This window comes from Auxenochlorella protothecoides (genome assembly GCF_000733215.1).
Source record: "Auxenochlorella protothecoides strain 0710 unplaced genomic scaffold scaffold54, whole genome shotgun sequence".
NCBI lineage: Eukaryota > Viridiplantae > Chlorophyta > Trebouxiophyceae > Chlorellales > Chlorellaceae > Auxenochlorella > Auxenochlorella protothecoides.
This window is the reverse complement of record NW_011934258.1, coordinates 606,131-616,166: the sequence shown is the minus strand read 5'-3', so window position 1 is coordinate 616,166 and position 10,036 is coordinate 606,131. Positions and strand designations below refer to the sequence as shown.

The window sequence follows — 10,036 nt, the reverse complement described above, 5'->3', positions numbered from 1 at the left end:
GACCGCATGGTGGAGATCGAGGTGCCAAGCAGCCCCGCCCGCATCCTGGGCGGCTTGGGGGAGGCGGGGGGGGTGGCCATGCAGGCAAGTGTTTTGGTAGAGGGGTGCTGGGGTGGGGAGTGCACCATGTGGCGGGCACCTGCTGCGGACTCGGACGGGACCTCTGGCCGGGGGCGGATGCGCCCGCTGCGCCCAAACAGGTCTCCGTCGTCCCCTGCAGGTCACCACCCCACTCCCCTTCCCCGCTCACCCTCGCCCCCCACCCTCCTCAGGACATGGTGGTCCGGGTGGACAAGCTGTTCGGGCGTGGGCGTGACTCCAAGCGGCGCATGCGCGTGTCGGAGGCGCGGCCCCTGCTGGAGGATGCGGAGGCCGAGAAGCTGGTGAGCAGCGAGGTCGTGCTGCGCGACGCCATCGCCGCCGCGGAGCAGGACGGTGCGTTTGCAGGGATGGGTGGGGAGGAAGGCAGAGGGCGAGGGGAGGGGTGGAGACCAGGGAGGCGGAGGTGGAGGGCAGGCGGCGGTGGCCCGTCGGCCGGCCCCCCCTGACAATGGGCGGTGTGGGACCATCGTGCACTCACGGCAGCCGGGGTGTGCGTGCGGGGCTGGGGCACCGCGTCCACCAGTAACCCCCCCCCCCCCCCCGTTCCCCCGGTGCGCACCACACGAGCACGGCCAGGGTGGCAGGAGGCAGTGCTTTCCACACAAACCCTCGGACCCCCTCGACCCCCTCGGACCCCCTTCAAACACCCCCCCCCCCCCGTCCCCTCCCACGTGTCACTAGGCATCGTGTTCATCGACGAGATCGACAAGATCGTGTCCTCGGCCGAGAACCGGTACGGCGCCGACGCTTCCAGCGAGGGCGTGCAGCGCGACCTGCTGCCCATCATCGAGGGCAGCGTGGTCTCCACCAAGCACGGCAACGTGTCCACCGACCACATGCTGTTCATCGCGTCGGGGGCCTTCCACTCCTGCAAGCCCTCCGACATGATGGCGGAGCTGCAGGGCCGCCTGCCCGTCCGCGTGGAGCTCAAGGGCCTCACGTGAGTGAAGATGTGTGTTACTGGGAGCTGGGGGGGAGAGGAAGGGGGGCCAACGGTATGCTGTGGAGTGAAGCGAGGGGGGTGGGGCGAGGGAGTGACTTGCGGGGAGGGGAGGAAAGGGGCGCGTTTGAAAACGTGTGTGGGTCCACTGGGCCTGCTTCCACTCCTTCCCTATCCCTCTCTATCAACCCCCCCCACCCCACCCCACCCCACCCCCGCCCCCGCTCGCCACAGGCAGGACGACTTCCACCGTATCCTGACAGAGCCGGAGAGTAACATGCTGCGCCGGCAGGCGGCGCTGCTGGCCACGGAGGGCATCTCGCTGCGCTTCACCGACGCGGCAGTGCGCGAGATCGCGCGCACCGCGGAGGAGGTCAACGCCAGCGTGGACAACATCGGCGCGCGGCGCCTGCACACCATCATCGAGCGCATCGTGGAGGACGTGTCCTTCGAGGCCCCGGAGCTGGTGCGCGCGGGGTGGGTGGGTGGAGGGAAATGCGCGAGGGATGCCCTCGATGGGGGTGGGGGGGGGTCGTCTGGTGGGGCCCCCAGAGAGGAGGGAGGTCAGGGCGGCTGGGTCGCTCCATGCTTCCATCATGAGCAGGGGATCTGGCACAGAGATCCCCTCCCTCTCCTACCCTCTCTCCGTGCAGACGGACTCCGGGAGTAGACCGATGGAAGTGGTGGTGGACCGGGAGGACATCGTGAAGAAGCTGGAGGACCTGCTGAAGAAACAGGACCTCAGTCGATATGTCTTGTGAGGGAGGGCCAGCAGCCCTGTCCCGCGCGCGACACGGGCACCGCCAACGCTGCGGCGCCCAAACACCCCAGTCTCCAACAGTGTTGGGGCAGAACAGCTCTGTAAGCATGACTGATGAGCGAATGGACACTGTGTTGAGCCAGATCGCAGGGACCTGGACCACGAACAACCAGCGCGAAATCCTGCCAGCCCGAGCGCGGGGCGCACCTAGCCTGCAATGCAGGCGGGTGCTCGACGTGCCGGCCTACTACTGTGCAAGCCATGTGCGGATCATGTCTGGCTCTACCGGGCTCTCGTGACGGGGCAGGGGTGCATGGAGTGCCACGTATCCATGCAACGGGCCCCGGAGGTGACTGGGTCCTGCAGCACCTGCATCATTGCACATCGAGGGCTGCAGAGCCGGGCATCGGGGCAACCATGGCAGCATGGACGTTCTCTGTTCACATCAGGAGGGTCGTGGAGTCCCTCAACATCGGAACGACCGCGGCAACCCCCGGGCAGGGAGCAGCAGCCGGAGTGGCTGGATCTCCTCCCTACGACCCCCGGCACCAAGGTGGTACTGTACAAGGGCCCGGGGATGCTCCTCTTTCGCATACTGGTCAGGTTCAAGGTGGCTCAGATGTGTGGCGTGGGTGCCACAGGAGCTCTACTAGCCACCCTTCTGCGGCAGGTGACGGTCTGGCGAGGGGGGGGGGAGGAGTGTGTGTACTCGCAGATCAAAATGCACTTGTCAGGCATCCTGAATTCACAGTGCTGGTGCACCAGCACCACATATGGCTGTGACTGGAAAAGATCGTTTGCATGAAAGATACTCGAGGACACGAGTGCCCTTGCCCTCGCACAGGCTGAAAGTACGACCATGCAAACATTGGCAGCCGGGGGTCTACTTTTTGGAGCCAGCGCCACATCAGGCGCCCTTTGGTACTTTAGCAGGAGGTATGTCGGCGAACTGGCCATACTCCCCCCGTCGGCCGGGAACATGCCCCCACGCCTCCTCTTCAGCACCATGGACTTTTGGGGCAATCGAGAGGTGTGGCGGGTTTAGAGAGAAGCAGCATCGGATGGTTGCTTGTAGTACCTGTCACCCTGCCCATACTCCATGCACGGCGATTGACAGAGCCTGAAGCCCACATCCTCACCTCGCCAGCCCAGTGGGCAAGACACAATATGTTTGGTTCCTTTGAACTTTCCAACTCAACAGGACAGGGCGGTGGACCTTGGACGGCTGCTCCTACCCCACCACGGCAGCTGGCTGGGTGGTAGGGAGGCGGCCCTCCTCCCCTTGGATGTCGAGGGGGACAGGCAGTACTATATCTCCCTCCCATACGGCCATGTGATCTCTGCCCAGCTGCTCAAGGGGTTGCTGCGTGGAGAAATGCATGCACGCCTGGCTCCTATGCCAGATGGCACCTGGGGCTGGGAAGGTGGTGCTGAGGCCCTTCAAGAACCATGTGCTCACGCATGAGTGAGTTGACACCCCACCCACCCACCCCCCTCCTCCGCGATTCGCTGCTGCTGTACATCTCTCGTTGGCGCTCAGAGCAGTAACTGCAATTCATCTTGTGCAATCAGACAGTTTGGGTAAAAGGAGCTGTGTATGCATGGGGCCAACAGGAGGTGTGGGACAGCTCAAGCTTGCCACTGTGGACGTGTTGGCCAGACAAGGGAGGCACGAGGCCGCTGCCAGTCAGGTCCTGAAACAGGTTGCTATCACGGCAGGAGCTGCCATGTCTCCCTGTTTGGAGGCTGACCAGTGGCAAGGGCTGCCCCTTGCAGCTCCTGCTTGCTTGTCTGTGCAAGCGGGATGCAGCACTCAGGCTGGGTACTGGAGGCGGTACGGAATGAAATGGCGTCTGGGGGACAGGGAATAAACCAAATGGTGTTATGACCCGCCAAGGCCAAGCGATGTGCGGCTTTGAGGTATCTCAATGCAAGGATGGAGCAATACTGGCTGCTGCAAGTGAGGCAGGGGAGAGAGCAAGAGTGGAGTGCATCCGGAGCAAGCCGACGCTGAAGGTGAGGAAGGGGGGGCACCTGTGCGGCGGCCATTGCAGGCGGCAGCCGGCTCCCGGCAAGATAAAGGGCTCGGACTCGGGCTGCCACGACGCAGGCATCAGTACTGGCGCGGCGCTGACATGAAACCTGCCTCGTCCTCCTGCTGTGGGTCCAGCTCCTGGGACCGCCGCGGCTGGAAGCCGCCCCTCACGGTCCACGGCTGCAGCGCATGCGGCCTGTGGTGGCTGCCGTGCAGGCTGCTGGCCCGGCTGCAGTGAGGCGAGGGGGCGAGGTGGTGAGGTTGGAGGGGTGGGCTATAATTTCAGGCTCCCAGCCCTGCTCAAAGGCTGCGTGGCGCAACAGTCCGATCGGCCCCTCCCGCGCCTGCCCCTCCCGCGCCTGGCAGGGAGTGCCGACGCAGCGGATCATGAGCCACTTGCATAGAAGCAATCCCCACAAGGCCCCTCCCCTGAGCAATGGTGGCCCTGACACCCAGGATCGTACATCTGCTGGGGCAAGCCCGAGAAGGCCATGGGGCCCCGGGGCAGGGCGGGGTGGGCGAGCGCATCGCGGCGCTCCGCCCAGGGCTGGGGCGGCGCGGCGCCGCCCCGCCGCAGCACCAGCAGCGATGGCCTAGAGTTTGGGGAGGGCAGGTCCAGCACGACCCCGCGGCGGAGGGGGACCGGGCGCAGCACGGGCGGGGACCCCCCCGTGGGCTCCCGTCGCGGCACGGGGCGGAAGGCGGTCTGACGGGAGGGGAGGGCCGCAGAGGCCGGGAGCGCGGCGGGGTGGGGCGAGGCCGGGGTCGGAGAGGCCGGCGGGAGGTGCCTGGCGGAATGGGTTGGGGGCTTGGACTCCCTGTTGCTGTTGGCGACATTCTTGCAGTGCAGCGAACAGTACTGGCAGTCCGAGCGAAGGGGACGCTGACAGCCTCTGTGGGAGTGGCAGGGTTGGGGAAGGGGGGGCTGAGGGAGGGGCACTCGAGGAAGGCGAGGGGGGTGGCAGGGCGGATCGAGAAGATGTTGGGCCAGGGTGGGTAGTCAAGGGACGAGGGGCACCAGCGTCGGCAGTGGGGGGGGCGGAATCAGCTTCACGGGCCGCCGGCCTGATCTGGGCACGAACAGTCACATAGACGGCACCCAGCCCTAGAAAGGGGAGGGTGCAGGGGACAGCCCATCCGTCTGGATCCAATCTCGTGCCCTCCCAACCCAGGCAGTCCCAGTAACACGAGGCACAGGGGGCACCTGCAGATCTCATCCAGGGCGGAGTTGGCAGAGGCCAGGGCGGAGATCTTGGAGTGGATGAGCAGTGCCCGCTTGGAGTTGATCAGGTAGGCCTGGATGCCGGTGACGTCGTGGAGCGGGGCGATGTCCTCCACGTGCACGCACGTCTGGTACATGTATTTCCTGATCTGAAAGACGGGCCCCGGGCAGTCGCCGTGCGAATCCAGGCACATGCGGCAGTAGGCCTGCCCCTCTCGCGGTGAGCAACGGGCACAGAAGAAGTTGCACTCGTTGCGCTTGACACCCGGGTGGCGGGGGCAGGGGTGGAACATCGAGAGGGAGAAGAGGCAGCTCAACCAGTCAGGGTGAAGGAGGCCAGTGCTGGGGGTGGCGGGTGTGGTGCCATGAGAGCCACGAGAATGCGCCGGAGACCTCTCCGGGCACCCGGGCTCGTTGCTCATCTCCGCGCACCTCACACCATACCCAGGTTCGAGGTTGTGGGGGTGCACCTGCGCGATAAAGGCCGCCGTGACTGAGTGCGGGGCTGGATCTGTCGAGCAAACGCAGCATGCGACAGGTGTGGAAGCGAGGACATCATCGTAACATGCCGCGAGAAGATGTGTTTCACGGTCGCCGGGGCCAGCTTACCGTATGGGGGGAGCGTGCCGCCGTGCGAGCCCTTGGATGAGATGGCGAGGGAGTTTCACCGTGGCTTGAAAGGCAACTTCAGGTAGCTTCCTTAAAGTGCGGGGATGATCTTAACTTGCCCTGGGAGGTCTGCACGGGAGTGGAAAAGGCGTGAAAGTCACATGGGGGTGCATATAGGCGCATGTAGCCAGTGAGACACCGAAACGGGCCGGACGAAGCGTCGCATGCCCTCGCACCCGGGGGGGGGACGTTCCGTTTTCAGGCCCGGAAGGAGATCGACCTACTCCGGACGAGACAAGGTCCAGCCACTGCATTGGGCAAGATGGATTGTATGAAGGTATATGCGGGACGTCAACCGTACACGACTCGCAGGGTTGGGGACGCCCGCGAGAAGCGACTCTTGAGGAGCAGGCACTTCCGCGGTACTATCACTCAGAGGGGAACGTGGTGGTCACACAAAAACTCTCAACGCAAACCACGCCAAGGCCATAAAGCAAGATTTGTGAGACCGTGCACAGCCGCGTTCAGCGTCCAGAGACACAGAAATGCGGTGCCTAAGTGTGTACCTTTGAATCTCGCACCTCGGAGTGTTTGTACTGCGCCTGCCCACGATGCAGCCAAATACAACAAACTGTATATGTTACAGAAAATGTTGAAGGTATGAAGATTTTCTGTCGCAGTGTGTGACAACGACGCCCACTGTCAACAAGAGGTGGTACCCCGGAGCACACGAGCCAGGAAGCCGAGTATTGGGCGGCTCGGATATGTACTTCGATCCTCGATGCGGTGGGTTCCGACAACCACGAGGTTTAAAGCATATTTGACGGTATTTCTTTGTCGTGGCTGTATATTTGGGGGCCTGGCGCTGCTTTGGTATCTGGAGAAGATTTGAGAGAAGCTACCAGCGGGGTCGTCGTCTCAAAGGGCCACCTGGGCCGTGGATCAATTCTCGCTTTCTGTTTTGAAGCTGTCATGCGACCTGGGCTGCACCCCGGGGAATTGGCAGTGTACTGCTGCCACCACAAGTGATAGGGCGCTGCCGCATGTGTACCTATACATTGTATATCTTCAATGTGAGCGAGAATTCCAGGGGTTTCCAGCAGGGACGGATGTCATCATGTGCGCTCTGCCGCGTGATATGCTCTTCGCACGAGCCGCAGCATGCGCAATCTTGACCTCGTTTAGAAACTGCCCACTTCCGCTCTCGTGACTCGCCAGCTCAGCTGGTGCAGCCCTACTTCTTCCACGCTATTCGCCGGCCATCTTATCTCGACTTGAATCCGCCATGGCTCCTGATCAGGTGAGGGCCTCGCATTTGCTGGTGAAGCACCGCGACGCTCGTCGCCCGTCCAGTTGGAAGGAGGCCCAGGTCACCAGGAGCAGGGAGGAAGCGGAGTCAATGATTGCAGAATTCCACCGCCAGCTGACGTCTGGTCAGGCAGACTTTGCCGAGCTCGCCCGCAAAGAAAGCCATTGCAGCAGGTACTTACATTTTGGGCGGGCGGATTGGGACGCTCCGCGGCCTGCTGATCGTCCGAGGTAGACCCAGCCATGGACATTGCAAGACACCACGATGCCAAGTTCCAGCACAACCCCATTCGCACGTCACAGTGCCCGGGCCGGAGGTGATCTGGGCCTCTTCCCTCGAGGCGCAATGCAGCGTCCCTTTGAGGATGCTGCCTTTGCGCTGCCAGTGGGAGGGCTGAGCGGTCCTGTGTTTACGGATTCCGGGGTGCACCTCATCCTGCGTACGGCCTAGTGGATGCATCTGAAGCAGGGCACGGCACGGTTTGTGATGAGCTCGAGGCTGCGCCATACCAAGCAGAAAAACATGCACAGATTGCTGCACTCCCTCTTTTCATTTGTGTGAGAAAACAGAGCCGCTCAACCTGAGCAGTCCACATACGTTTGATCTATCAGATAGCAAAGATTTCGCAGTGTATGACGCTGAGAGCCATCTCCCAATCATGAACACGGAATGGCCAGCACTTCAGGATGTAGAAGTTATGGGTCGCCAATGAATGCGGCTGTGAAGACTGATGGTCCCTGGTGCCAAAAATTCCTGAGGCAAGCTCATGCCTATCGGTCATTGTCGGGTATACCCGCCACCTGGGCGTAGGCGATCGCCAAGTCCACCATGCGCTGCTTTGCGCGGCATCGGAGCCCATCTCCCCTCATTCCTCCCAGCCTCGCCACCATGCGTGCTTTCGCCCCATCGGCATGTGCTCCCTGTGGTGCATCCCCGCGTTCTGGGACCCGGGGAGCGCTCGCCCTGCGTGCCCCAGCGCCGGCATTCTCACCAAGGAGGGGCCAGGTGCGGGACAAGCATATACGATACTCTTATAAGTCGATTCTTAAAAAGGTCCCTACGACGGGATGAGTTGTACCCGCTCCCACTCTCATGCGCCGTACAGGGCAGGAGTTTTGCATCCTCATGGCCGGCGCCACCCATGGATCATGGGACGGTGGCTGGAGCCGTCGCGACGCAGGCGCCCCCATGCCCCGCGACGGTTGTACCCGCCAGCAAGCCTGGCCTGATCAGCCATGATGAAGTTCGGGCATTGGAGGTGTGAGGCGGGGCCAGGCAGGGCCTTGGGATGTCGGGGCCGACAGAGTGAGTGCCACCGCAGGACATACACAAGCCTTGCCCCTCCCATCGCCTCCCGCCACAGTCCTCCCTGGACCATGGCCACTCCGTACGGGCACTGTACCGCTTCGACGCCGCCCTGCGTGCGCTGTCCTTGGATGAGTTTGGTGAGGCGGGGCCGGCACCCCTGGCAGAGTGTGTGGGATGTGTCATGAGGCCACCCCGGCCCCGCAGTGAGGGAGTTTTGCGGCCCCTCGGACCACGAGGCCGCCGCAGGGCAATCCCATCGGCGCTGCTGGCGTGCAATAAAAATGGCCTGTCATCCCCCACCCCAGGTACCCTCCACCCTGCACCCCCACTTTCCCCTTTGCCTCCCTTTCTCAGCCGCCAAGCTGCGCCCCGTCATGCTGGAGCTGGCCTTCAACCTGGAGTCTTTCAACCCCGCCTTCACCGCCGTTCTGCTCAAGGTTCAGAGCACCATCGGCCTGAGCGGGTACCACGCGCGCGACGAGGCGCTGAAGCGCCTGATCCTGCCCCTGGCGGGGGAATACGGGCTGCACGCCGACCAGCCCCAGGGTGACTGATGAGACGCAGGGGGGGGAGGGGGGGGAAACGCGGTCACGAGGGGAGCGAGGGAATGTGGTCACGGGGGGGGGGTGTGACGATGCGGCGGCCCTCGCGCCAGTCGCAGGCGGGATGTGGGCATTGATGCAAGGGGGTGCGGAGGGCGGTGCCGTGGCGATTGGGGCGCGCCGCTCCTGCTCGGCCGACCCGCCCACCTAGTAAGTTTCCATCGCCGTCTCACACGCCCTTTGTCCCACGACCACCCCGCAGGCGCGACACACCGCGCGCTGTTTGCCGAGTTCTACGAGGACCTGCTGGGCGAGGCGCTGGAGCCGGCAATGCGCGCCGCGGCGACGAGCTTCCCCCCCGCCGCGGCGATCCTCTACTCCCAGATGATGCGCGATGTTCTGGGGGGTGGCGGGCGCACCGGGGACGCCCAGGAGCAGGTGGGTCTTGGTGATTTGGGGAGGGGTGGGTGGGTGAGTGAGGGGGGAGGGATCCACAGGCAGCCACGGGGAAGGTGCACGGGGGCGAGGCGGGGCGGTCCAGGGGCCTGGGGTGGGAGAGTCGCGGCTGGGAGGCTCGGAGTGGATGGTATGCGTGCAATGGCGAGACCTGGCGGCGCTCGGCACCTCCGCTTCACGGCGCGGCAGTCTGTTCCCTTCCCCCCAAACACAAGGGACCCTGATCAAACCCCGACCGCCCCCCGCCCCCCCCCCCCCTTCCAACAAGGCGTCGTACGCGCTGGGCTACAACCTGGCCATCGAGTACCTGGCGGACGTGGAGAAGCGGCTGGAGCTGGAGGCCTTCCGCCACCTGGACGAGCGCGTGCTGGCGCCGGCGGGGCGCCGTCTGCGTGCCTGGGAGTTCCTGGAGGTGCACGCCGAGGGCGAGGCCGAACACGCGGCCATCGGCCACGCGGCCGCCTGCGGCCTGGTCCCCGCCGACCACGCAGGCCTACTGCACGCCGCGGCCGCAGACCATGATCGCGACTTTGCCGCATTCTACGACGCGCTGGCGGCCATGCTGGAGTGAGGCGGCGACGCGGTGGTGGTAGGGGGTGTGAGGAGGGCGAGGCGGCGTGGGGCGCTGGGGTTGGGAGTTTCTGCTCACTCAGGCGCAGGCTGCTCCCCCCGTCCCCTGCCTGCCTCGGTGCGTGGGGGGACCCCCTGGGCGCCAGGCGCTGCATGAGTCCGCTGCGGCCACACTGTAACCCC

The 10,036-nt window shown here is 64.3% G+C and overlaps 5 protein-coding genes across 5 annotated transcripts in view; 4 read left to right on the top strand and 1 right to left on the bottom strand.

Annotated features, from left to right (window-relative positions):
- Positions 1–1,803, top strand: part of F751_4848 (ATP-dependent protease ATPase subunit HslU) — a gene marked incomplete at both ends in the record, with an annotated part of 4,027 nt that extends 2,224 nt beyond the window's left edge. Inside the window, 4 exons of the mRNA XM_011400949.1 lie at positions 273–435; positions 784–1,042; positions 1,277–1,523; positions 1,696–1,803. Of these exons, the coding sequence (XP_011399251.1) occupies positions 273–435; positions 784–1,042; positions 1,277–1,523; positions 1,696–1,803 (777 nt within the window). The remainder of the gene's footprint in view (positions 1–272; positions 436–783; positions 1,043–1,276; positions 1,524–1,695) is intronic.
- A 424-nt stretch (positions 1,804–2,227) lies between these two features.
- On the top strand, positions 2,228–2,455 carry F751_4847 (hypothetical protein; the record flags this gene model as incomplete). The annotated part of the gene is made up of 1 exon (XM_011400948.1): positions 2,228–2,455. One exon carries the CDS (start codon positions 2,228–2,230, stop codon positions 2,453–2,455), a length of 228 nt encoding a protein of 75 aa, XP_011399250.1.
- Positions 2,456–3,915: 1,460 nt separating this feature from the next.
- Positions 3,916–5,253, bottom strand: F751_4846 (hypothetical protein; the record flags this gene model as incomplete). Its single annotated transcript, XM_011400947.1, has 3 exons — positions 3,916–4,066; positions 4,653–4,730; positions 5,042–5,253. 3 exons carry the CDS (start codon positions 5,251–5,253, stop codon positions 3,916–3,918), a joined length of 441 nt encoding a protein of 146 aa, XP_011399249.1.
- A 1,700-nt stretch (positions 5,254–6,953) lies between these two features.
- Positions 6,954–7,427, top strand: F751_4845 (Peptidyl-prolyl cis-trans isomerase pin1; the record flags this gene model as incomplete). The annotated part of the gene is made up of 2 exons (XM_011400946.1): positions 6,954–7,150; positions 7,280–7,427. The coding sequence occupies 2 exons, from the start codon at positions 6,954–6,956 to the stop codon at positions 7,425–7,427; spliced, it is 345 nt and encodes a 114-aa protein (XP_011399248.1).
- Positions 7,428–8,118: 691 nt separating this feature from the next.
- F751_4844 (hypothetical protein) lies at positions 8,119–9,854 on the top strand (the record flags this gene model as incomplete). Its single annotated transcript, XM_011400945.1, has 5 exons — positions 8,119–8,235; positions 8,341–8,422; positions 8,640–8,831; positions 9,090–9,265; positions 9,552–9,854. 5 exons carry the CDS (start codon positions 8,119–8,121, stop codon positions 9,852–9,854), a joined length of 870 nt encoding a protein of 289 aa, XP_011399247.1.
- Positions 9,855–10,036: the final 182 nt, after the last annotated feature.